The sequence below is a fragment of the Saccostrea cucullata genome, unplaced genomic scaffold, assembly GCF_032062105.1.
Source record: "Saccostrea cucullata isolate Sc308-1 unplaced genomic scaffold, CSIRO_AGI_Scuc_v1 ctg15261, whole genome shotgun sequence".
In the NCBI taxonomy this organism is placed as follows: Eukaryota; Metazoa; Mollusca; class Bivalvia; order Ostreida; family Ostreidae; genus Saccostrea; species Saccostrea cuccullata.
In genome coordinates, this window is record NW_026940927.1 from 193 (window position 1) to 12,298 (window position 12,106).

The following is a 12,106-nucleotide window of genomic DNA, read 5'->3' on the forward strand; positions in this document are numbered from 1 at the left end:
TTCTACAATGTATATGTATAATAATACATCATAAAGGCATCTGCTTATTATATAGAAGTCAACCCTTATGTGTCAATACATCGTATGGATTATAAGTAAATTACAGAGGATCATACAATATTGCATATTTATAAAAATCATTTCATAAAAAAATCATACAATAAATCATCACAATAACCTATATTTATCAGACTGAGTGTACATGTATACCATATGTTGAAATGTCTTTTGGGGTTCTTGATTGGTATTATGTGTGACTTAACAATAAATATGAAATTTCACATTATACAAGCATATAATATTAAATTTGCACTTAAGTGGGTTATGCTTTTTTTTCTAGAAAGCTGCAACATTATTTATATCTGAACAATCAACGAAAGCATTTTATTGTTTAAATTAGACCTTTTCTTAAAAGAAATTTAAAGAAATATTCCCTGGCTATAAAAAAAGACATCAAAATGCAACCTATGAATTTTACCATCATTTTGCCTGAAATATGTCATGTCATTCAAAATTCTGCCTGGAAATAGAGAGAGGCATTGTTTTGATAGTTGATAGGCAGACTAAGTTTGATTGACTTGGCCCCCAAACTGGCAGCTCCTATAGCTGCTGACTCCTTCAGTTCTAGTAAACTTATCTTAGATATTCTGGTATTCCTTTTCCTGTCCTTTAAAACACTCACAAAACCTGAAAAAATTTAATCTATTCTACAGTGTATATTCAATTAAACATCCAGGAAAAATTACAAGAATTATTCCCCTTATCACTTGTTTCATAGCTACTTATTTTCTCCCTCGTTTCACTCCTCCGCAAATAAATATTTTCTTGACTAATTTATTGAAAAACAAAGAAAAAGAATATACTGTAGGATATGTTGCGTTCGTTACAAATCGCATTTTTATTCCAAAACATACAAATCAAACTCAAAAAATTTTACAAAATAAACAATGCAAGGACTCGGTGGGCAGGGAAAGCAAAAGACACAAAACAACCTGCGATTCTTTGTAACGAACGCCGCATTAATCGAACATTCCCCGGTAAAAGTATTTATAGTGAGCGCTAAATCGATCGTGCATGAAAAACCAGTTTCTTTAGATACGAAGTTACACGGAGAATACCGAAGTAAAAACGTAAAGAAATAAATTTATTTTCTCCCTCGTTTCACTCCTCCGCAAATAAATATTTTCTTGACTAATTTATTGAAAAACAAAGAAAAAGAATATACTGTAGGATTGTTGCGTTCGTTACAAATCGCATTAAACAAAGGACAGTAGTTGCAATGAAAATTTTATAAACCAAGATTCATTGAAACCAGAATTTTATGTTCCAGATTGTCTTTTATATAACCGTCTTTGGCTTTATCCATGACCCACCGACCATGTATTTTGAGCAATCGATCAGACACATTATTATTAGCAGCGGCTGTAACTCCGCCGCTACGTAAACTATGTAAAGCATATTTAGAACTGTCAAGGCCAATTTCATTTAAAGAAGACAACAATATTTCCCTAGCTCTTGTATATGACAGAGGTTTGGATTTGTTTGAAGCTTTGTATTTATTGAGGGACTTTACAAAATTTACAGCTGTAAACATGTAATCATTGGAAGACTTGTCCATCTCTAACATGTCGATGTATTTGTTTAACCAAAACACGGGGCACAAATCGTTTCCAGTTTTTGCGATGATCACCGAATTTCCTCTCCTGTAGATATCCGTTTTGCTTCTGGGAATATTAATTTCGATGTGAGCACTTTCCCATTTGATATCACATAATCGAATATTTGATAATTCACTGAATCTAAAGAAACCAGAAAATCCCAATAAACACATAACAAAGGATCTTAATTTCAGCACATTAGAAGGATCCTTGGAAGAAAAATCCATCAATTTACGTAATATGTCTGTAGTGATTGGTTCTTTTTTGCTGATAGGTTTTGATAACATGCGCCTTCCACCTTCAAGCACTAGTTTCAGGAACTTGTCCTCGCATGGATTCAAATTTGAAGAAAATTCATGAGTCCAACTTATACTGTAGAAATATGCTTCCAGAACCGACGTTGATACCCTCTGTTGCACCAAACCTCCCATAAAAAGAGCGACAGTAGACACTGATGCAGGAAGATGCGTAAATGAATGCTTCGAACACCAATCTCTGAATTTAGAGAAATATATGTCGTACTTCTTGTTCGTTGACTGAGCTTTTGCATTTCTCACGATATGCGGCAAAGACTCCACTATATCGCTAAAATGAAGATCATCTTTAAACTTGTCAATATTTATCCATTGGCCTTGATAATTCGTCAAATTCTGAAATATATAACAATAAAGCACATTAAAATTCAAACCAAATTTGCACAGTAACCAATAATAGCCACGATATTATATCACACATATTTACAAGCAACTTTATCATCAGATTCAATATAGGAGAGCAGTCCTCCATGAAAACAGTCATCAAATTATATGAATTTCAGTACAAGTACATTAAATCATAATCTTATGTTAGTATTGAAATAATTCAATGTTAATGCGTCTTATCTAGGAGAACAGTCCTCCTTATTGGATAGCAGTCATCCAATCATTTCATTTCAATATGCATGCATATTGTACACTGGTTAGCAGTCAACCTTTGTGTACTCATCTGTCCATAGTTCACAATCAAAGCATGCTAATGAACATATACATATAATGTTACAGTGACTTAATTACGAAGCATCCAATCTCAATGCTATAACATTACTGATAAATTTGTGAGTAGCAAATACGCTATTTTTATCAGATCCCGAAATGAAAAAATTCGTCGGTTTTTCATACTCTATTATGTCTTTCACAAACCACAAGAATTTTCCGTTTTTGTCGATCAAAGAAGGCCAAAAAGCTGCTGATTTCCATTTCGGAACAATTAAGGTACCCTTAGCCCTACAATTTAATAAATGCTTTATTGACCTCCCTATCAAAAAAATGGGAGGAACAATCCAGTTCAAATCTTGTGACCAGTCGAACGCAAATGCGTCGACTCCGCTTGTTCCAGGGGTCCAAAACAAAGAATAAAATTTTTTCACTTTGTAATTATTGCAACTCGCAAAAATATCACAAGTGTAAGGTCCCAAACCTTATTGAAAAATACAAAAATATGATTGCTTATACCCCAATCGTCAAAATCGAAAACTTTGCTAACAAAATCTGCTTCTACGTTTTGATCTCGTGGAACCCAAGCTACAGAAAAATCTATATTTCTTGTCAAACAATTTGTATATATAGAAAAAGCAAGAGATTGTAAATCCGAATTCATACTGCCGATCTGCGAAATTCTAACAACGTTTTGATTGTCTGAGTATAGTTTTACAAATTTATTTTCTAAAACACCACCAAAAATTTTCACAAACACTTCAACTGTCTTAAGTTCTCTAAAAGTTGAACTTTGAACTCTTTCCGATTCGTCCCACATAACATGAAAAACTTTCTTAGTCGAATCTAACAACACCACCGCCTGCAAAATTGCTAGCATCAGTAAAAACAATGCGTTCCGGTGTGCGATACCATGGGGAAATAACCCTGGCGGGAATAGATAGGCTATTTTTTAACCAAAACTCTAGCTCACACCAGGCAGGAAGTGAAATATTAATATTTTCATCCCAACATGATGCGTTAGCAATAAGCATTGACAATTGTCTCGTTGTTATTTGACAGACAGGCCCAAGTGCAAACTTAAAAGAAATAATGCTGCCTACTACTGAAGCGAGATCTCTAGCAGAAATATTTTGTTTTTCTTTAAGTTTATTTATCTTGCTACACAAACTCTCTAATTTATATCGAGGGATACCAATAAAACCGACTTCTAAATTCCACTCAAAACCGAGCCACTCTAACTTTTGCACTGGGTTCCAAACGCTCTTAGCTTCATTAAAGCTGACATGAACTCTTAAAAAGGCATCAGTTTTCATCTTTGTACGACTTACTACATTCCTGTACGCCTTTGTCCGACATATTTGTTCGATTCCGCCATATTTAATCGAAGATTTTTGGCCACCTGTACCTGCTATATATAGCCCTGTAGAACTGTTTCACTTGAGTGATTTTCCAGTCTGGCTGTCGACATGTACACATCTCCGATAGCATAGTTTTTAGAAGTCCATAAACTGACCAATACATGTTTGAAAAGTAAAAATTCAACAAAAAATAGAACTATACCGAGAATTAAATTATTTTTGAATGCATTTGCTGCAATATAAAAAGTACACTAACACATAATACATTTATGTACAGCAAAAATCCATGCAGGTCGAGAAAACGCGTCAAACGCAGTGATAAAACATTTTACCTGAATACTGCTATCGTTACAGGGATGTGCACATGTCGAAAGAATTATCCTATTTTACTTTTATTGAAAAATGCATCTCAGAAGTCATGTAATCCATTGCTAACTCAATAGTAAAAAATGCTCGGACACACGTGGCCCATGCCGATCATTTTATTTGGTCAGGGAAAATATCAAAGGTTGAAAGCTCAGTGGGGTTGATTGAATTTTTTTTTTTTCAAAAATAAACATTACTCTTGTTTGTAAATGTAGTAAATAAAATTTATGATTACATGGTTTAACTTCATTAAATTTATAATAAAGCATGCATTAATACGAATCATTCACCTTTTGAAGATATTTTCCTGTGATAGGAGGGGGGGGGAATAAAACATGCATATTAACACTCTCATAAAAATAATTTAAGAAAAACGTCTGAAACAAATTAATTATTATCAAATAAATACTGTGTATAGGCTTCATTAGACCTAATATAATTTGATTTAAAGTTATTTATAATTTTATGCTCAATGAAAGAAAAAAAATGAGCAAGTTCACATACCCCACGCTCCCCAAAAGTCGAAGTGCTGAAATTCCAGAAAAAAATAAAGGAGTCGTAATTTCCATGTAATATGCTCATCTATACACATTGTGCCCTAAATATCTGCAAAGTTTGACGAAATTGTGTGCAGCGGTTTATGAAGAATTGCGATGACAAACTGCTCATCTCTATATTCAAGATATGGCCAAAATCTAAATGTAAAAGTGGGGAAATTCCCAAAAAATAAAGAATTCGTAATTTCCTGGTGATGTGCAAATGTACACACACATTGTCTCCTATAAATATCTGCAAAGTTCGACAAAACTCTGTGCAGTGGTTTATGAGAAGTTGCGCTGACCAAAAAAAGAAAAAAAAAGACTGACTGGCGGGTCAAAAACATTATACCTCACGCAACTTATTGCGAGGGGTATAATAAACGAGTCTGATTCTGTGGTGCAATGATAATGAAAATAGAATTTAATGTGAATTAAATCTTTAGACATAAATAATTGATGATTATTAGAAAAAGTTTATAGGAAGAGAGAGCAAACTCCCCGTGAGAATTCCACATTCTACCTACAATTAGCTTTTTTAAATATTCTCTTGTCTGCATGTTGTCCATGTCCTGGTTCGACACGTACGTTTTACAAGGTATTTGAGAAAGTTCCCAATGTTCCCTTTCCTGTGATGTATATTTCACGTTTATTATATCCCCCGCTTGAAAAGTGGGAGGGTATATAGTAATCGTTATGTTCGTCCGTCTGTCCGTGCGTCTGTCTCTTACGCTTTGGGGTACCAATATCTTATCCGCAAATCATCTTGTACCACTTGGTGAATTTTAATGAAACTTTCACAGAATCTTAAGTTTATTACATATTACCATTGTGCAACTCCTATTTTACTTTTCAGGGCTGCCCCCCCCCCCCTTTTCCCGCGACCTAACATATACTATAGGAAATGTTAATTGAAGGTGTTTTTTTTTTTTGTTTTTTTTTTTTTGGCTTGTCAACTTTTTCTGGTAATGAAAAGAAATTCTCTGCCTGGCCACCACTTTCAAATACGATGCTACGTGCCTGCTTTTTGATTCGACACATATTTTGGGTTTAGCGACAACAGCAAAATATGGACTTTGCCATTATAACCATATAAGAGGCGGGGTATCATTTGGTGAGCTCATTGCTCACAATACCTCTAGTTTCTATTTCAGTTTGGGCGTGTGGGTTAATTTCTTGTCCAAATTAAAATTATTATTCAATTTATGAAGTTTCGACATCCCTCCTGAGAAAAATCCTTGATCAGTTCTTAGGCTTAATAAATGGTACAGCACAAGGTCCGTAGGACCTTATACTTATTATTGCCCTCACGGATAGGAGAGGGAGAAGAGAGAGAGAGTTCAATATACAAAAGAGTTAATAAAAATTATCCGTATTCAACCAGTGTCAACTATCCCTACCCTAGCTCTTAAAATTATCTCTCAAATACTCCTAAAGAAATTATTTTTGTACAAAAAAAAATAGCTAGACTATCAGGCAGGGATACTGAAATCTCGAAAGACTCTCTGTAACAACATAAAACAGTTACATTCCTCATATTTTAAAAAAAATCTCAAAATTGAATTCGGCAGAAATGTCTCTCTTCCAAGAATATTTAAATAACAGTCATGTCAATTATTTTTGCATGCCCCCCCCCCCCCCGTTGTGTGTGTTAAAGAACGTATAGATGTACACATAAAAATTGTATTCTGGTTAATTGCTTTTAAGATTTGAAGTAAATAATTACCGTACCTCAAATTACTTGGTTTAGATTTGAGGTTAGTTCTAAAATAATCAGTTATAGTTGACAAATGAATTTTGCGACGCAAACCAACTGCAGACTATGTACATGACTTTGTATAGAATGTATATTAGAACTACTTGTAGATAGACAATTAAAGCTTATGAACAGCAGTTATAATACTTTAACCCCCCCACCCCCGTTCAGCCGCGCAAATTCCAAATAACTTCTCTTTCCACTTGTGATATTTTCCCTGACCAAAATGTGATCAGCACGGACTAAGTGTATCGACGTGCTAGTCTGTACAGAGTAGTGACAGTGTGTTTACTATTGAGCTTTTATGGAGTTTATTTCTTTTTTGTGATGCATATTTCAATAAATGGGATTCAGGGTGTATATCACTTGACTTGTGCACATCGTCGAACCGATGCAGTAACCTTATTTCCAGGTATGGGTACGTTTACAGCGTTCGAGGCGTTTTCTCGATATGCATCAATTGCATCTTTATGACCTGCAAATCAAAGACGTAGGTTGTTTTGTTCCATTCAATTGATATAATTTCAAAATGTGTTTGCAGATTTTACTGCTTTTTCTTTCAAGTTTATTCTGCATAAATTGGCGCACTGTAAAATACGTACTCATGCATCTAAATTTCTCATCCAAACTTGCATTTTTTTCCTTTTGATTCAAATCAATAATTATTCGGAAATATGATTATTATGTTGTTTGTTGTGGTTTTGAAATGTCTTGATCACCCCATGTGTTCTCATATGCTTTACCATCGGAGATGTGCACAAGTCGATACCCAAGCCAAAAAATCATTCAAGTGTAACGACCGCATTTGGGTATATATCGTTACATTGAGACAATGTATCTGAAAGAAATATGGCGGAATACGGCTATAGTTGGTATGAAACAAGTCGTACATAGATGAAAATGTTTCGTTTTTAAGAATTCATGTCAGCTTTAACAAGAAAACCAGCATGCAATAAATCTTTTTGAATATTCTGTGACATTAAACTACAATTTTGTTTGGAATCGCAAACCCAGCCATCGTCTAAATACATTATAACTCCGTATGCTTTTGCTCTCCAATACAATACTAATGGTCTTAATACTTTAGTAAAAATATAACCAGCACTGCTGAGACCGAAAGGTAGGACTGTGAATGCGAAATAGCGCTTTGAACCATTGAAATTCCAGGAAAAACCTAAATATTTGTAAAAATCTGGATGGATGTTTACATGATGATATCCGCTTGTTAAATCAAATTTGATCATAAATAAACCTTTTTCGGCAAAATTAAGACCCTCTGAAGACCCCTCGAATTTGAATTTTCTCTTTAAAACGCATGCATTGACGTGTCTAAGATCAAGAATCAACCTTGGCTTTTTATTCAATGGCGCTGAAACGGTCAGTGGGTTTACACAATGGGGCGGTTCAAAGCATTCAATGACTAACTCTTTTCTCAGCAATTCTAAGATGGCCTTTTCAACAAAAGGGGCGCTCTGCAGTGCTGATTTGTTGTTAGACAAACATACAACTTCAGGATATATAATAAATTCTATCCTATAGCCAAATTTGATAACATTTAAAATATAATCGTCTGGCTTTATAACATACTTCCAAAATTCAACAGAGTTTTTTAAACGATCTTTAACTGAAATGTCTGAATTTGCATCGAAGTCAGATTTATGGTCTAATATATGACTAACATACTCAACTTCATTGCTGGTTTGCTGTTGATGTTGGAACGAGTGCTGTTGTTTGGGTTCCCTGGGGGGTTGAGCACTGGAGTTGCTGAGTGTACGGGCAGAATCTTGCAAAATGGCCCGGGAGTCGACAGTAGTGGCAGACGATGTTTGCGACTTGTGTTTGTAGGGGATTTCTGTAATTTGCCGAACTGGGCGCAATGAATCTAGGGTTGAACTGCTGGCGGTAGTTGAATTTTGCACTGCCGAGAAAAAGCTGCCTAGAGGACAAACCATCGAACACTCCTGAAGTTTTAGGGAAAACGGGTCTGTCGTAAGGAGATTTACGTTTCTTGTTGGCGGCTCTTGAAATAGCGGAGCGCAGTCTGGCGGCATCCTCGCTATTGTCAGCAATATCAGAATCCACATACTCCTTAACCGTGTCCCACCCATGTTTATCAGCTATTCGTAATATCTTGTTTCGTTGACGAATGGCCTCTTTCTCGGAGGAAATTAAATCTGTGACACCGCTGAAATCGCCAGAGATGAGTTTTTGTGATAACAGTTCTAAACCTCGCAATCTCTCCTCATTAAACTGAAACTGTATTTTGTTTCCTTCTCCGCGGAACTCAAATGTATTTGTTGGTTTAAGCTTATCTTGTATTTCAGAAAGAATGAGAGTTTTTTGCTTTTCAAGGGCGGTGTCTAACCTGCTGTTGAATAAACTGACGGCGTCAATAACATCAAAATCCTGGCCGGAATTAGAATTTGTCTCTGTACGTAGTTCTCGAGGAACATCTCTATTACTTGTAGAAGTTGAACTTGATTCTGTTGACATGCCAAAGACTTACTACAACCTGCGATTCTTTGTAACGAACGTCGCATTAATTGAACATTCCCCGGTAAAAGTATTTATAGTGAGCGCTAAATCGCTCGTGCATGAAAAACCAGTTTCTTTAGATACGAAGTTACACGGAGAATACCGAAGTAAAAACGTAAAGAAATAAATAGAATAAAGTAACTGTCTGTCAGGGCTCTCACAAAATAAGCCTGATAGAAAATTAGAACAGTCAGGGTATATTTTTCATACATCATAAAATAATTGCCGTGTTGTAACTGAAATCCTTTTATTTTACAAGATAGAAAATTTGTCTAAATAATGTAATTTCCTTAAATTTTTCTTTCAATTCTAAACAATTCTTGAACATTAGACTTACCGTCCTTCATGAGGTCCCAGCTTTTCCAGACAGACCCTACTGTGACAACCTGTAATCCACTGGGTGTGTTCAGTAATTCCTGAGGAGAAAAAAAAATAAAAAATTTCCAGGGACTTGATAATTAATATTTTTCAGTTGCTGTTGAGGTCACAATCAGTGAAATCTGTCTAATCAGACATGCACTGGGAGACAAATTTTGTGTGCGAATAGACAGGGTGTCCGATTGTGCAGTGTGAAAAACATGGAAAATAGTAAAATGGGAAAGAAATCCAAGGTCAGAATTCACAGTGTGTCATATTATTCAGGTGTTGGATTAGACAGTTTTCACTGTATTTCTGTTTAACAACAGTCCTAGATGTTACCTCTGCAATTCTTGGTCCAACTCCAAGAATGTGTTCTGCTAGAATTTCCCCAGCTTGTCTGAAAAGTTCCAGACATATCTGGTCTTTTTTCTCTTTGGCACCTAAGAAGATATGAGCAATTAAAATCATTTTATTTTCTTTTGATTTCAAAGCAGGAGTTCAAATTCTCATTTACATACATGTATGTACATGTTTATTTTTTTTTCCAAAAATGCTTTTAAAATAACATTTGTCAGACAGCATTGTCCAAGCAAAAAGAATTAACTTCGAATGTCATTGAAAATCACCATTTGTATATCTCTGAATAGCACTCACCGCTGTTTAAAATCTACTATAATTTTCTGATATATGAAAGAAGTTAGGTATTTAGAATAAGATATAATCCACTGAATACCTTTAGCAAGTTCTTTACATAAGCCAGCAATGTAGGATTTGTCAAACTTGGAATAAAAGTAATGTAGGATTTCATTTCTATCACCGATCTGAAAAAGAATAATACCAGTAGCTCCATCAATCACTCTTCACACTTTTTATACATTTTCATCAGAAACTTAAAATTATATGTTTTTGTGGCTCATGGTGAAGGTTTTAGTTTCTATAATGCAAGTCAAACTCGAAAGTCAAGGGATTAAAAGTGTTGGTTCCAAAAAATAAATCTAATTAGCAGGAATAAACCTGTGAAATAAGAAACCCTTGAAGCAATCAATTAGGAATGTTAGTCAAGGCTGAAGTTTTTTTAAGTAGGACAAATTCTGAGGGCAAAATCAAACATATTGGTACTTCAGAAAATTAACTTGTCGCAAGGAATACACCTGTGAAATGATTTGAAAACCCTAGCACCAGGTATTCAGATGTTATAGCAAAATCAATTTTTTTAAAGGTCAGTCAAATTCCAAGATGGAAGGTCAAAATTGATGGTATTCGAAGAACGTTCTTGTAACACGGAAATCACTTGTGAAACAGAAAGCCCTCAACAAACCATTTACAGTGTAATTCTTATTGCCAAGTTTAAAGTTTTTCAAAGTCAAACTCTATGTTTAAGGTACAGTGTCAAGTTTTTTGGGGTTACTACAAGTATCCAAGGGAAGGTCTTGTCACAAGGAATAAACTTACGAAACATGAAAGCTGATACTCTAACCATTCCAAATTTATAGCAAATTAAATTTTTATGCCCCCATAAACAAAGTTTCAGGGGTACGGTTGTTGTGTGATGTGTTGTATTTGTATTATTAGTAACATTTAGTTTCTTGAACATTCCAGAGTGGTCAACATGTTCGGTCATTTGATCTAGAACATTCTTAAATTTTGTGTATGTCCAGATTGTTCCAGTAATATCATGATTTAACAATTTCTAGAATATTCTAGATTTATATTACTGTATAAATACCCTGTCAATTCGATGCATAGATAGACTTTTGTCGTATAAGCACTATTGAGATATAACTGGGAAGTATATTTTCACTGGGACATTGTGTGCAGAAACGGACACTCTGATGTATGTATTTTTAGATTCTTGCTAAGTTTGTACTTTATGTTTCATATACTTATTATATATTACTGTAAATAAATTATTGTTAAGTTTAAATTTTGTTATTGATCTTTGCTGGCATTTAGGGTTATTCTGACCCATAACAGAATTGGGGGCTCGTCCGGGATAAAGAATTTCTTGCACTTTTGCAGTTTATTGTCAGAATTTTTGTTAATTGAACCTTAAATTTAATTATAAGCCAGCAGAAATCAACATGGTGTTTTCGGTCACAGACTTTCTTAGTTCACCAAGTGTTCAGGTTTTTGATACGTTAAAAAAGGATGACTTGATCGCATTAGGTTTGCATTTTGGGTTAGATGTTAAATCCTCTCAGAGAAAGCAAGACATTAGAATTAAGGTTGCAAACAAATTAGTAGAAGAAAACATCTTTGAAAAATACGATCTTCCAGAATATACAGTTAAATCAGAGTTAGGCTCTTATAAAATGGCAGAATATCAGTTTCAATTAGAGTTAGAGAAAATGCGATTTGAAAGAGAAAAATTAGAAAGAGAAAGAGAAGAACGAGAAAGTGAGACTAAAATTTGAATTAGACAAATTAGAAAGACAAGAGCGAGAAAGAGAGCGTGAAATGAACTTTGAATTAGAGAAATTAAAATTACAGAACCAACCAGAACCGTCAATTGTCAAAACTGAATTTGATGCAGCAAAAAATATCAGATTAGTTCCAAAATTTC

The 12,106-nt window shown here is 34.6% G+C and overlaps 2 protein-coding genes across 2 annotated transcripts; both read right to left on the minus strand.

The window, feature by feature from the left end:
- Positions 1 to 409: 409 nt before the first annotated feature.
- LOC134256678 (N-acetyl-D-glucosamine kinase-like) lies at positions 410 to 10,401 on the minus strand (the record flags this gene model as incomplete). The annotated part of the gene is made up of 4 exons (XM_062739360.1): positions 410 to 687; positions 9,521 to 9,599; positions 9,883 to 9,983; positions 10,277 to 10,401. Coding segments are annotated over 4 exons (484 nt in total), but the record flags the coding sequence as incomplete, so codon positions are not given.
- Positions 2,260 to 9,197, minus strand: LOC134256677 (uncharacterized). Its single transcript, XM_062739359.1, has 2 exons — positions 8,332 to 9,197; positions 2,260 to 2,308 (listed from the first exon to the last, which is right to left on the minus strand). The coding sequence occupies exon 1, from the start codon at positions 9,139 to 9,141 to the stop codon at positions 8,338 to 8,340; it is 804 nt and encodes a 267-aa protein (XP_062595343.1). The 5' UTR covers positions 9,142 to 9,197; the 3' UTR covers positions 2,260 to 2,308; positions 8,332 to 8,337.
- Positions 10,402 to 12,106: the final 1,705 nt, after the last annotated feature.